The 13,955-nt window shown below is 37.4% G+C and overlaps 1 protein-coding gene across 6 annotated transcripts in view; it reads right to left on the bottom strand.

The window, feature by feature from the left end:
- Positions 1-13,955, bottom strand: part of SARNP (SAP domain containing ribonucleoprotein) — a 37,742-nt gene that overhangs the window by 16,134 nt on the left and 7,653 nt on the right. For all 6 annotated transcript variants that reach the window (XM_056797960.1, XM_056797963.1, XM_056797961.1 and 3 more), the window contains 8 exons: positions 13,100-13,199; positions 12,740-12,786; positions 12,133-12,200; positions 9,817-9,868; positions 7,942-8,015; positions 7,471-7,499; positions 5,825-5,850; positions 4,532-4,600 (listed from right to left, as the gene is read on the bottom strand). In XM_056797960.1, the coding sequence (XP_056653938.1) occupies positions 4,532-4,600; positions 5,825-5,850; positions 7,471-7,499; positions 7,942-8,015; positions 9,817-9,868; positions 12,133-12,200; positions 12,740-12,786; positions 13,100-13,199 (465 nt within the window). The remainder of the gene's footprint in view (positions 1-4,531; positions 4,601-5,824; positions 5,851-7,470; positions 7,500-7,941; positions 8,016-9,816; positions 9,869-12,132; positions 12,201-12,739; positions 12,787-13,099; positions 13,200-13,955) is intronic.

Genomic DNA, 13,955 nt, shown 5'->3' with positions numbered 1-13,955 from the left:
AAACTAGGGGGGTACAGAATGGAAGATTTCCAAATTCCCTTTCGATTCTGAGCCTAGTTTATCAACCAACAAGCATATTATGTGACTACTATGTACCAGGCTTTGTGCTAAGTGCTAGGGATACAAAGACAAAAGATCAACAAAAAAAGACTTTCAACAATAGCAACACCAAAACAATTCCAAACCTACTAGCCCCTGCTTTTTTTTTTTTAAATATATTTTATTTGATCATTTCCAAGCATTATTCGTTAAAGACATAGATCATTTTCTTTTCCTCCCCCCCCCACCCCCCATAGCCGACGCGTAAGTCCACTGGGCATTAGATGTTTTCTTGATTTGAACCCATTGACTAGCCCCTGCTTTTAAGGAGCTCACAGTCTAACAGGGAGACACTGATGCAAAGAACTATGTATGAAAAGAGGATATATGCCTGCGCACTTGCGCGCACACACACACACAGAGGATATATTGGGGATTGTCTCAGATGGAAGGAGTAGCATTGAGGGGAATCAAGAAAAGCTTCTTAGTAGATGATAGAATTCTAGTTGACACTTAAAGAAAGTCAGGAGGCAGAGATGAGGAGCAAGATGGGGGAAGAGCTATGAAAATACTCCCTTGAGGTTGATCAACCGAGTGTCTTGCTGGAGAAAGAGCAAGAAAACCAGTATCACTGAAGTGCAGAAGACTTGAAAGGAAGAGGCCTGGTTCTAAAGGACTTTGGACACCAAGGAATGATTTTATATTTGATACTGGAAATGATAATGAGTCAATTGTATCTCAGAATTTTGTGAGGATCACATGAGGTGAAGTATCCAGTACTTTATAAATGTGAACTGCTATTATTATTTCAAATAGGGAGATAGTACACATATCTATCTATATTCAAGTACAAGGACAGTTGGGCTCTCTGAACCCAAGAAAAATACTTCTGATTTCAAAGGATCCTATCCAAAAACTCACTTATGAGGTTCAAAGTGTGGAATGCCTGGTCACAGATTATCAAGGAAAGAAGGTAAACCTGCAAATTACTAAGGATAAGATGCTCTTATAGTTGCTAGTTTTTAAACTGTACTTGTTTAGATTCCCCAGTACTCTCAGTTAAAGAAATAAGGATCATGATCATGGCGACCCCTAGGGAGAACAATAAAAAACAGACCTCCCTCCCCCCCCAAGCAAGAACTTGGATTTTCAGTGGCTGAGCTGGATTTCTCATAAGCAGCTCAAGAATCAAGTTTCACCTTTCAAGGCATGCCAGTGTTTAAAAGAATAAATCAACACAATCAGTTCAATTTAGCTGTCTCAGTAACTCTATAACTCTAAGCCCAGATTTAGTTTTCACCCAAGTTAAAGTCCTATACCACCAAGCCATATCCTATATTCTTATTCCCTCTATTCATCTTTTATTCCTCAGAAATAACAGCCCCAAATGTGCCAGACTAGGTATTAAAATGGCGGGGTCAGTGCTGTTAAGGTATATTTCCTGAGCATGAAAACTAACACAGGAAGAAGAACAGTTCTTACTCATGTTCAACTAGTGATTAATTGATATGACTTAGCACATTAAGGTGCCACACACACACACACACACACACACACACACACACACACACACACACACACACACACACACACACGACACACCTCCAGAGATTTAATGATTGGTCACATAGCTATTCTATGTCAGAGGTAAGATTGGTAAGATTTGAACCCAGGTCTTTCTGACTCAAGTTCAGTGCTCTTTCTACCTATACCACACTTTACACAGGAATTTAACACTGTTTTCTCAAGATTTTTGGGGGGTGGAGGGGGCAGATCAACAGGGGAATCACATAAGAGACCAATTCTGGAATCCTTATCTTCAGCCATTGGCCCTATAATTACTGTTTGGTTAATATGAGAAAGGCAGCCAATTCCATTCACAAATAACTCAAGGAGTTCAAAATTTACAACCCCCTCATGTAAAAGTACCTATAAATGCCAGTGCCATTCTTTGCCCTGTCACTTTCCATTATCCTAAACCTTTGTTGTATTCACAGTGCCCTGAGCTTTAAACATGGATTGGTAGGTCTTTCTTTAGGAGCCAATGAGGAGATGGGAGAAAAACAATCAGGGAGGAGAAAAGATGTTATATTTCTCCATATTTATGTAATTCATGTCATATATAGTACATTCAAGGAACTGAAAGCAGAAATAAGGCCAGCCATATAAGAATTAGCCCAGAAGAACAAAAGTAAACTGGCTTCTTCAAATTGGCCATTTGTTCATGCCCAATTCGAAAGACACTGGAAAATGTGGTGCATTCCAATAATTAAAGGTTTACTCACAAATGTTAGTGCCAATGGTTCGCCTTCAGCCCAAGTAATGGTCTAGCAGAATCCACTGAGAAGTATGCATTGGCCAAGGAACTAAGGTTCTCAAGTGAGACTAAGTGAGCCCCAAAAGACAGACGATACAATAGGTGGAGGCATAGAATAAGTTCTACTAGAATTCAACATCAGGATATATTAGGGAGGATCAGAAAGATCTCATGCTGCCCTATAGCAGAATGATGTCTGTACAAATGTTGAAGGGCAAAGCATGATCCAATTCTATAAGTGATCACACCTGAACCCAGATCCCAATAGACAGAAGCCTGGGATTTTGGATTCAAGTGTTAATTAATGAATAAATAACTGATTGTTTCCAAGTACTCATCTGCTTATTAGATAATCCACAAAAATTTTAACCAAGCCACTAACCATAACCTCTGTACACAATACATAAACACTGGGAAAATGTAATCTGATAATACAATGTAGGGCTGGCAATGTTCAGCTGCAGTACCAAGTACCAGCTTACTATGAATTTATTAAGTGCCTACTGTGCTAGGTACACTAAATCCTCATTTAAAAAAACTTGGATGGTTAGAATATGGGGCAGGAACTTTGGTGCTTTGTAGTCACTTTTAAAAGTCTCACACTCTGACTATAATTGCAGTGAGAGAAATAACTTTGTGAGCTTTGGACTTTCTGAAAGATCACAAAAAATAATATTCCTACCCATGGTAGTTATTAAGTATTTATCGAGCACCTATCTATCTAGTTTCTCGTCCCCCAACTACCCAATCAACCTGGTGCTTGATGACAAAAAAGAAAGTAAAAGAGATCCCAGGTCTCATAGCCATTATACATACCCCTTTAACCATGACTGTCCAACAAAATAGTAAAGCAATCAGAAACACCTTGCCCTCCTGTTTGTAATTTGTCCAGTCTCAGATAAAATGTATTAAATTTATAGGTCTGCCACTCTTCGTACCACTCAAGACACATCCAATACTTGATATTCTTTTCCATTCTACAAACACCAAAGGTTTATTGATCTACAATGTCCTAGGGATAGTAGCCCCCTTATGAGAGACACCATAGATTTAGTTTAGGGAATACATACCCAACTATGCTTACTATAAATGCCACCTAAGTGCTGGTTAGGTGTTCAATCTGTGCCAATGCAGGCATTTTTCTGCAAGCAAAACCACATCCACTTCTCATTACAATCCTTCTACTAGTCAAACTATTAACAACACAACTGATACTAAGGTAAAGACTAGAACCAAAGATAGTACCATATGAACCTCTTACCCATCTACCATCTCAAACCCAGCAAGTATTTAGCCATCTTCCTCCTAGAGGAAGATTAATCAGAGATTAAAAAGACCACCTGCTAAAAATCTCCTTACATTCTTATTCAACTTTCCAGTACTAGCCATGTCCTAGGAAACCCTACACAACACATTATATTCCAACAATCAAATTACTTAATTTATGAAGAAAAAAAATATTTTTGGACAATACAATTATTCTAAAACAATAATTTCTTGCTCGATAAATTAAGCAATGTTAGAAATAGCAAAAGAAATGAGAATATAGAACAGCTATCTTGCTTTTGTTCCAACAAACCCCCAATTCTAGTTTTTAGGTACTTTCTACCTAAAAGCAAGGCTTTGTTCTTCTGTAGGAGCCTGGAACAATACAATTAGTTCCTTCTATTTAATAATTTAAAAGAGAAAGAGGACAGCAACCTAAAGGAGAAGGCCTAGGTGTACCTGGAAGAAAACAGCCTGGTTTGTCAACTGACAAAACTAGGCCAGAGTTACGAAAATTAAAACCTCATAACATGATCAACTTGTGACAATACAACCAAAAAACAGTGAGAGAAGGAATTCAAAAGTATGCACCAGGGGAAGCTTGGTGGCACAATGGATAAAAAGTCATGTCTGGAGTGAGAAGGACCTGGGTTTAGAACTAACCTCAAACATTTCCTAGCTGTGGGACCCTGGGCAACTCACTTAAACCCATTTGCCTAGCCCTTGCCCTTCTGTCTTGAGTTGTTACTAAGACAGAAAGTAAGGATTAAAAAAAAAAAAGGGGGGGTAGGGGCCCTTCACCAGAAGCAAAGAGTATCTTTTTTTGTTAAAGGACACCAATTTGTATCCATCCAGTTACCAGGCTGCTCTAAAAGTACAGAAATAGTTCTTAGGGTCAAAACACCTTACCTTCTTGGAGACTGAGGAGACATTCAAACCAAATCTTTGAGCCCTTTCCTTTAATTTATCCATGTTTACCTACAAAAAACACAGGACACAGGTGAACAGAGTTTTCAAAATTCAAAGAAGAAAATACTAAAGAGACTATGGTGCAGTGCAAAATCTATACCCAATAGGTATTAACCTATTAATATTTCTATCCTCCAAGAGTGCTCTGATAAATTCCACCAAGAAAACAACATTGATCACTGAAATGTATCTGAAAATATTAAGGAAGTTTCAGCCCTCTCTTTTGGCAAAAGGTCAAAGGCGATGATGACCTGAAATGGAACTCAAGATCAGACTTCCCAAACATATACTGAAAATGCCAGCTTGAAAATTATTATACCCCCCACTTTAAATATTCATTATTTACAACTCAAAATGATAAACATTTAATATATAATCTCTGTACATAGATACAGAGATCTCAGCCTCCATCTCTTCTTGGCCAAAGAATGCTATCCTCAAATCTCTAGATTATCAATATTCATTTATTTTACTGCTTGCTTCTTTGGAGAGCTGGTATTAAGAACCCACCATCACAAGAGTTTCTAGTTAACTAAGGACCCAATCCACTCCATTCATTCCAATGAACAGATCTTCAAAAGAACACATTCTTAATGTCAGGTGTAAGGGAATATCTCCCTCTGCAATTGCTTCTGTTAGAACAAAAACATTGACTGATCACACTGAGCTAGAGGATGTCTTATTCAAATTTTCATTACTTTACAAACCTAATTTTAATGGCTGTTCTTATTTTCTTTCCTTGTTTGTAAAGCACAACTGTGACTCCAATAGGGTTAATAAATAAGATTTGGAGGGGTAGGAATTAAGTCACACAACTTGAACCCTCAATAATGCCTGAGATAAGGAGGTTCTTCACTGCTGTGAAGGTACATTAATCTTTGCAAGTAAAGAAAATGAGGAATAAAATGTCAAAATGATTCAGAAAGATGTGCTAATTATCTAACTCCTGATGAAATGGAGAAACTCATCCCATCCTGCCACCCATGTATTCTGATATCAGGGCTGTGTTTCACAAAGAAGGAAAAGGAAGTGAAAAAGCCCCTAGATCTAAAAATAAGTGAATGAGGTTAAAAAATGGTTATAATCCTTTTTAAGGACTAGAAGAGGTTGAACAGACTCCCAGAGCACAGGTCTTAAAAGTTGCTAAATCTTAAGTCTATCAATGGCTGGTGATTTCATTTCTAAGGGGAAAAAAAATTTGCTTCTATTGGGGACAAAAAAAAAGTTTCTTACCATAGGTTTGGTGTCTGATGATAGACCTAAGGAAGCAGAAACAGAAGTCCCATTTACTGTCTGGAAAGAGTTATGCATAGCCCTCAAGTATAAGAGGAAAATAGCCAACATGTAACATAAAAGACAGTTACTCTTTATTCCCACTAAGGAAAAGACAAGAAAGGCCATTGATGAAAGTGCAAAAAGAGGAGTTCGGTTTAGGCAAAAGAACAAAAGTATTGCTTTAATGGGCCAGCCTCATTGTCTATTTGGCTAGAATTCTGTCTCTTACAATGCCGAAAAGGGTCATACAATAGTTATCATCCTTGACATAAAACCTCAAAGGTTAGAAATGCTACTAAAAGATACTAGCTTCCCTTAAATACTCCATCTACAAATTTATCTGAATTTGTTTTGAAACTATTTTTATTTTCAGTTTTTATTAATTTCCCTTAAAAGTTTAGTTTTAAGAGACAGCATAGGGGGAAGCTGGGTGGCTCAGTGGATTGAGAGCCAGGCCTAGAGATGGGAGGTCCTGGGTTCAAATCTGGCCTCAGACACTTCCCAGCTGTGTGACCCTGGGCAAGTCACTTGACCCCCATGGCCTAGCCCTTACCACTCTTCTGCCTTGGAACCAATACACAGTATTGACTCCAAGATGGAAGGTAAGGGTTTTAATAAAAATAAAACTAAAAAAAAAAAGAGAGAGACAGCATACTGCTGTATAGATAATAATGATAGAGAATTGGCACTAGATTCAGGAAGAGACTCTGACCCACTAGTGGAAAGGAGGGCAAATCACTCTCAATCTCCAACACCATAAGCTGCAAAGCAGGTGCTAATATGCCTTGATAGAAGGACCTTACTCACTGAGAGCTCCCTGTACCAATGAAACAGTATTTGATTAAAGAAAAAGTTTACTACATAATTTTGCTTATTTCCTTTGGATTTTCCTTGGAAACAAGTATCCTAATTTTTAGTCTACCCTAGTAGAATCCCATTTTCCTATTTCTGGATATTTTTGATGGTTCAATTGTATCTGAGGTAAATAAGCAAAATTATATGATTATTCCTAGGATAATGTCATAAGTGACTTTTTTTTGGTTTTGTTTCCAATACCCTCCAGATTATTCTCATTATTATGAAGTCCTTTCTGGCCATTTTGGCTAGTCTTTGAAAAATAAGTCTATAATGACATTGGGAACAACTTTCTGATTAGAGGACCAGGAAATTAAAATGTTTTGCACGTAAGGATTTTTGCTTTTCTTACTCATTTTCTTCTGTGTGAAGACTCATCTTTTGTATACTTCACTAAACTAGGCCCCTAGCTAATATTCAATAAATAAAATGAAAAAAATTTTAATGAGGTGCTAGAATGAATTAACAAATCTAGAAATCATCTTCTCTGCAAATTCCCAGAAAGGGGAGGCAAATGTTGGTATGTTGTTCCAGGTTTTAAAATCAATGTCATTTTTCTTTAACTTGCCAAGGATGGCTTAATTATAGGTCTAAGACAAGAAGACAGCTGAAATGATTTCTCAATGTCTTCTAATCCAAGACTTATTCTCCTAATTTGGGAAATCCCAGACTGACACTAAAAAAAAAAAATCAAGAACCAAAAGAAAACCAGAGAAAATTCTGACAGTGTCTCCTCTGTTCTTTCTTACCTTTTGCTGGAACTGAAGAAATGCCAAATCTGCAGAAAGAGAAACAAAGCTGAATTAGGAAGTTGTTCACACTCTCAGATGTCTATCTCTTGTTTCTTCTCAGGCTTACATATGGCACTTCTTGCTTGTGATCTCTAGCTTTGCAATCATTAGCTAATTCTAACAACCCCATGAAAGAGATTTGTTTTTTTCTCTCTCTCAAGCTGGAGAAAAAAGCTGCCTGTAGAGGTAAGCTAACAGAAGGCCTTTATGTCTCTGTCTACTGAGCAGTGAAGCCATACCTGTTAATGATATGTTAAAATCAGTAGAGATGCTTAGAAAAGGAACAAGAAAATGGCCCACATTTTGTGGAGTACATCCACACAGTGATATCACAAACATGGGGCCCTCATGCCCTCCTCCTAACCCCATGGCTATCCTCAGAGATGCCCCTAATATCCTTAAAATTTAGTAACTTTAAAAAATACTCACCGAGCTGCACGGGCAGCTTTCTTGCTCTCTAGGCTCACAGGTACATTGAATCGCTCGGCTCGCTTCTGCATCCTCTGAAAGATGTAACAGAAAAAGAGGGAGAGGAAAATCCATTGAGGTTCCAATATGACCTCTTTTGAAAGAAGTCCAGATTATTAGCTTTTAGAACATTAGGAATGCCTTAAAAGAACAAGATTAATCAGTGCCAGCCCCATGAGCCATACTGTCACTTGGGATGCTTCCAAGCAAAGGCTCAATTCTATAGTTCTTTTTAGAAAGTAAAAGCATAGAAAGTACAATGCATTCACCAATACAATCCTGAAAACAAGTGAATTAGGGGGAAATTTTAAAAAGCATGTTGAATTCAATCTCCCTCGAATAGAGTATAAGCTCTTTGAGAGGAGTTTCCATTTTTGTTCAGTACCTACAACTTAATAAATGCTTCTTAATTGACTGAGTGGGGGAGAAAAATAAAGCCAAAGATAAAAGCTATGTTTGGATGACTATTGAAGGAAACAAAAAATTGGCTCAGGTCCCAAAACCAAGAATGGAAAATATATCATCAAGCTGGGTATCTTTAATTTTAAGAATCAACAGTACACTATGTGTCACACCAAAAGGATTTGTTAATTCCCTATTCCAAAGGTATAAAGCAAAAAATTCCTTGTGACATGTAGTCTCAGAACTTGAGCTGAATAGTACAGCTACTAATAAGGAACAACTTTTAAAAGAATCATCTTCACTGCAAAGAAGATGTCCATTGAATAGCTAAATAAATTGTAGTTCATGATGGTAATGCTGTAAGAAATAATGACGGAGAAACATGGAAAAACTTCTATGAACTGATACAAAATGAAGCAAGAACTAGGAAAACAACCACAACAATGTAAATGGAAAGCAAATTTAACCCCAAGGAAATATGGGGGAAAAAAACACACACAGCCCACCTTTACTTTAGATTTTAGTATCAATTTTAAGACAGAAGAGTGACAAAGGCAATGGAGGGTTAAGTGACTTGCCCAGGTCACATAGCTAGGAGGTGTGTGAAGCTAGATTTGAACCCTGGTCTTCTGGCTCCAGGCCTGGTATTCTATCCACTTTACTACCTAGCTGTACCCCCTCTCCCTCTGCTTCTTTCCAGAAGTGGGGGGAAATTATGATGTAAAGTATTATATATAATCTCAAACTTTTTCAATATCATTTTTCCTGAAAGTTTTCCTTCTCTGTTATAAGGCTTGCCTCTCCAGAAGAAGGAATACAATGGAATATGTAAAGATAAGTTTGTATCTTTACATTACAATGCAGTGTCAATTGACTCATTTTCTATTTCCCTTTTTTTACTTACCACTTTTTATGGTTACAATAACTAACTTGGTCTACCTCTATCTGCTAACCCTTGGACTCTAGTACCTCAGTTCAGGGGACAGTTTTTCATTAGTCAGTCAAAAGATCAGAAATGTGTGCACAACTCTTGTGTATCTTTTACATTACTGACATAAGTTTGCTACTATATTTGACTCTCATCAGTTTACAACAGTATCAGAAATAGTACGGTTCTACTGGTCTTAGTTTTATTAGGCAAATAATTTAATGGAAAATCTCAAGCAAATCATACCCCAAAGCAAAATGGGCCACATTTTCCCTAAAGATCATATAATGGATGCCCAAGATTGTATGTGGTTGCCATTGAAACCATAATTTTATAACTGAAAACTAGAGCTTTTAGGGGGATCTGTCCTACAGAAAAACAAAAATATTTTCCCTTCTGCAGTTAAATAATAAATGTACATGAGAGACTGAGATGATAGGTAAATATGAAAATACCACTTTTCAATCTAGAGTTAAAGGGTAAATAAAAGGAAACACGATGCCTACCTCAGTCTGTGGTATTTCAGATGTGATTTTTACTACCTTCTTCTCTGCTGCCCTAGAGAAGGAAGAGAAGAGAAAAAAAAAGAACAAATCAGGGAAAAAAAGCCTCTACTGGGACTTTGCCTTAATCCTTTCACCTTTCTGGCAGTCTACATCTTGACACTATGATTATGCTTCCAACATGGGTTTTGGGGGTTGCCACCCACTGAAAAGACAAACAGAGGTTGCAGACTACACTAAAATGCAAGAATTTAAAATATGAAAAGTAGATTGATGAATCTGAAGAGAAATATGCAGAGTAATACACCAAAAATTACTCTTGCTCTAAGAAACTTTCAATTCCTTTTTGAGCTAATAGCTATTCTTTTAAATATCGTTTATGATTTTTTAATATCACAACTCACATGTGTGATCCAGAGGCCCCATTTTCACCTATTTCTCAGGGACCTACAGCTCCAGCTGGAACTCTGGAAGTGGGACAAATGAAAATGCCAAAGGGAGTTAGGAGGAAGGAGGCGGGAGTCAGTTTGTCTTAGGAAAACATGGCTGAGTCTCTGGTCAAAAGGTTTAAGAGAGAAAACAAAAGAGGGGGGACCAGAGGGGCGGGAGACAAAGTTCGGAAGTACCCAGCATAAATGGAAGGGCATTAACGCTCCACCAAACAACTCCCATAAAACTGTGGGTCATAACCAGCCTCATTAAGGTCCCTTATTTAGAGGCATGGGCGGCTTTTGTTCCAGTCTCCTGGACAGTTTTCCCATTTGATGCCCTGAAAGGTAGTAATGGTTTAATGACATTTTCAGAGGAAGCAATTCTGGAACAGGAACTCGCTCCCCCTCCACCCTTTTGTCAGAGCACCTTGTACTGACAGCCAGGCAAGAGGTGCCCCCTGCTGACTGTAACCTAGCTCTGCCCTATTTAACTCTGCCCAGTCCATCAAATTGGAAACTAAAGGGCATCTGGGGAGAATCCTAGAACAAAGTTAAGAAAAAAGAAACTACTTAAATATGTCCAACATCAATGCACTAAAATAAGCCCTGAGTAGAAGGATCAGCTTTGAGGAAAGTTTCTGAGTTCTCACACAATATTATTATTTTATGAATTTGAGATCTTTCAGCTTTGCTTCACTGCATGCTCCACCCCCTCACCCTAATACTCTTCCAGTTCAGGCACAAAGAGCCTCAGGAGTTTAATGTCTTACTTGAAGTCCAACGCCAGTAAAAACAGTCCTTCCTACATCATCACCCTACCACTACTACCACCATCACCACCACTCCCCCTCTACCCCAGCCCCAGGCTAACGACTTCCTCTACATTCCGATCCTGATGCACAAATCACTTCAGTACCTCATGGCAGAAAGGGAACCCCAGAGAGGGAGCTTCCTTCCTCTCTGCTCCAGCTCCTCTCTACTCAATTAAACACAAGCAGTAAAAAGACATCATAATCTGGGGCTCAAGGGAAATCACTACTGCTGTAGTAAGAAGTCTCTCTTTTCTATATTCATAAATAAAACTATTCACAATCCCCAAGTACAGTCACTCTCTATACCAGGTTAATCCAAGTACAGGCAAAAGCACATATATATAATCTGAGAGCAGGCCTTCAAATTTCCCTTGCACTAATCTCATTAATTCAAGGAACTAAAACCATATGAGCAAAAAATGACCAAAAAAATTCTGTTTCTTCCAGAGGATAATGGATAGGTACCACAGTTCTAAACATTACCATTTTCTAGTTTCCAAAGTCCATTATTAATTGAAATAAAAGGAGACTGAGCTGCTCTGAACATGTTGGAGCCCAAAAAAAAAACATTTGGAAAAAGACATTCCTTCATAAAAAGGTTAAAATTTAAAAACTAGGTTTGCAAAGGAAGTTTAGGTAGACTGATAATGTTTTTAATTCAAATGCCCTGCCCTCTCCTTTGCCACTACAAATTAAAAAAAAAATATCCTCCTCAAAATCATTCCCTCTTAATCTGAACACCATAGGAGAGAATATTTATGAATTCATCTACTCTGTTATTCCTCTAATAGAAAGGAATCATCCCAGGCCTAGGCTATTAGCTTCTCTGTGACCTGAGAACAAACTGTTTTGCTTTTCTGTGATCATGAATTTGGATGAAATAATGCATCCATTTTAGGAAAGGAAGGCACTCAACAAGAGACAAAATATAGTGGCCATGTCTCATATATTCTAAACATGCTTTTCTGGAGTTACGTAGAAATCAGAACAAATATCAAACCTAATCAAATCCAAATTGTCTTAAGTCCTTAATCTAATTTTTTTTAAGAGGGGTTGAGTAAGAGTGAAATAGTTACACATCAGTAGTTTTCTCAGGAGGTTCTTCCTCTTTGACAGGCATTTCCACTGGCTTTGGTTCTTCTTCCTGAAAGCAAATTGGTTAGCAAATAAAATTTGTAACATTCATCAGCAAAAATATTTACAGCATAATAAAGTGAGTATCCTCTGGACCTTTGTCTACTTTCCTTTTTCTGATTCTCCCACATAATTAGAAACTAAATCATCCCTTGTGTTCTTCCAACCTCTAAGTTTAGGATCTTTTCTTTACTTGGTCAGTCTATTTTCAAAAGAAGCAACAGTCTTCAAACAAGTAAAGATGACTTCAGAGAAGGCTAATATTAAAGCAATAAAGCTGAGACTTTATTTACTAATTGGCTCAGTAGATAAGACTTAGACCTGGAAACAGGAGGTCCTGGGTTCAAATCTAGCCTCAGGCAATTCCTAGATGTATGACCCTGGGCAAGTAATTTAACTTCAATTGCCTAGCTGTTACAACTCTTCTGCCTTGGAACCCTTACTTAGTGTTAATTTTCAGATAAAAGGCATGAGTTTAAAAAATAATAATCAAGCAGTGGAGCTAGGATATGGAACTGGCTAGATAAATATAATATTTTTTTAACTCACCTCTGTTTCATCTCCCAGAACATCCTCTTCATTGGCCTCTTCTTCAGCTATAGGAAATAATGACACATATATTAAGGCATTACACAAAGTTACTTCTGATCTTTGTATACATAGAAAAATATCATTTGAATATTATCCTAAGTAAAGCAACATGGATGATCGGGATCTAATGAAATAAAAATCAATGCATAATAAAGCACCAAAAAAAATCAGTTTTAGCATTGTGTCTACTGTTCTGGATCATGTGAAACCATCTCTTTTTTCCTTAGTAAAAATAACTAAGCAAACTATACCAACTACGTATAATTTCCTTAGGGAAAAGCACATGTAAGTTACTCTTGGGCCCCAGAAGATACTTACCATGTTCTTCAAGATAAGCCTGGAGTCTATTGATGAGATCTTGTTTAATTCCTTTGGTCTCCAAACCTCTTGCAAGGCATTCCTGTTTCAGCTCAGCAAGCTGGGAAAATAGAAGAAATTTCTTAGTCCCAGACATGTACCCAAGTAGATGAAAAGAGAGGCAACCCATTAATACATAGTTGGTGAAATTAGTTCAATGACTCTGGAAAATAATTTAGAATTATCCAAGATTCCACAGCTGGGTGTACACCAAATGGAGATCAATGATAAAAAAAAAAGGACCCACATACAGCAAAATAGTAATGTCGGTATTTTTATAATAGCAAAGAAATAGACAAAGTAGATACCTATCATTTGGGGAATATCTAAACACAGTGTGGTACAAGTATCTAATGAAATATTTACTAAATATACAGTAAGAAATGAATATAGAGAAGTGCAGAAAGATTTGTGTGAACCGATTGAGAGAAATAAACAGAAAAACAATAGAAACAATGACAACAGAAACAAAAAGAACAAAGATAACAAAAAACGGACTATAGGGAAATGACCTGGCCACAAAGAGTAAAGAGAAATGCACCTTCTTCTACTTCTTTGGAACACTGCACAAAGTATCAGTCAGACCTTTCTTATGTATTGGCTAGTTTTGTTGAACATTTATCTTTTGCCTTTAAAAATTTTGTTATAAGGGATGGCTCTCTGGGAGGAATACACTGGGAAATATGGGTGATAAAAAAACAAAAGGAATCAATTCTACACTTACACACACAGTCTTTTGTTTATTTAGGGGATGAGGGTGGCCACTCTAGGATACAATACACAAAAATAGGAAAGATAATTCAATTCCTAATTTTTG

The sequence above is a fragment of the Monodelphis domestica genome, chromosome 5, assembly GCF_027887165.1.
Source record: "Monodelphis domestica isolate mMonDom1 chromosome 5, mMonDom1.pri, whole genome shotgun sequence".
NCBI classification, from domain to species: Eukaryota; Metazoa; Chordata; class Mammalia; order Didelphimorphia; family Didelphidae; genus Monodelphis; species Monodelphis domestica.
The sequence above is the reverse complement of the archived record's forward strand: the minus strand, read 5'-3'. Positions and strand labels throughout refer to the sequence as shown.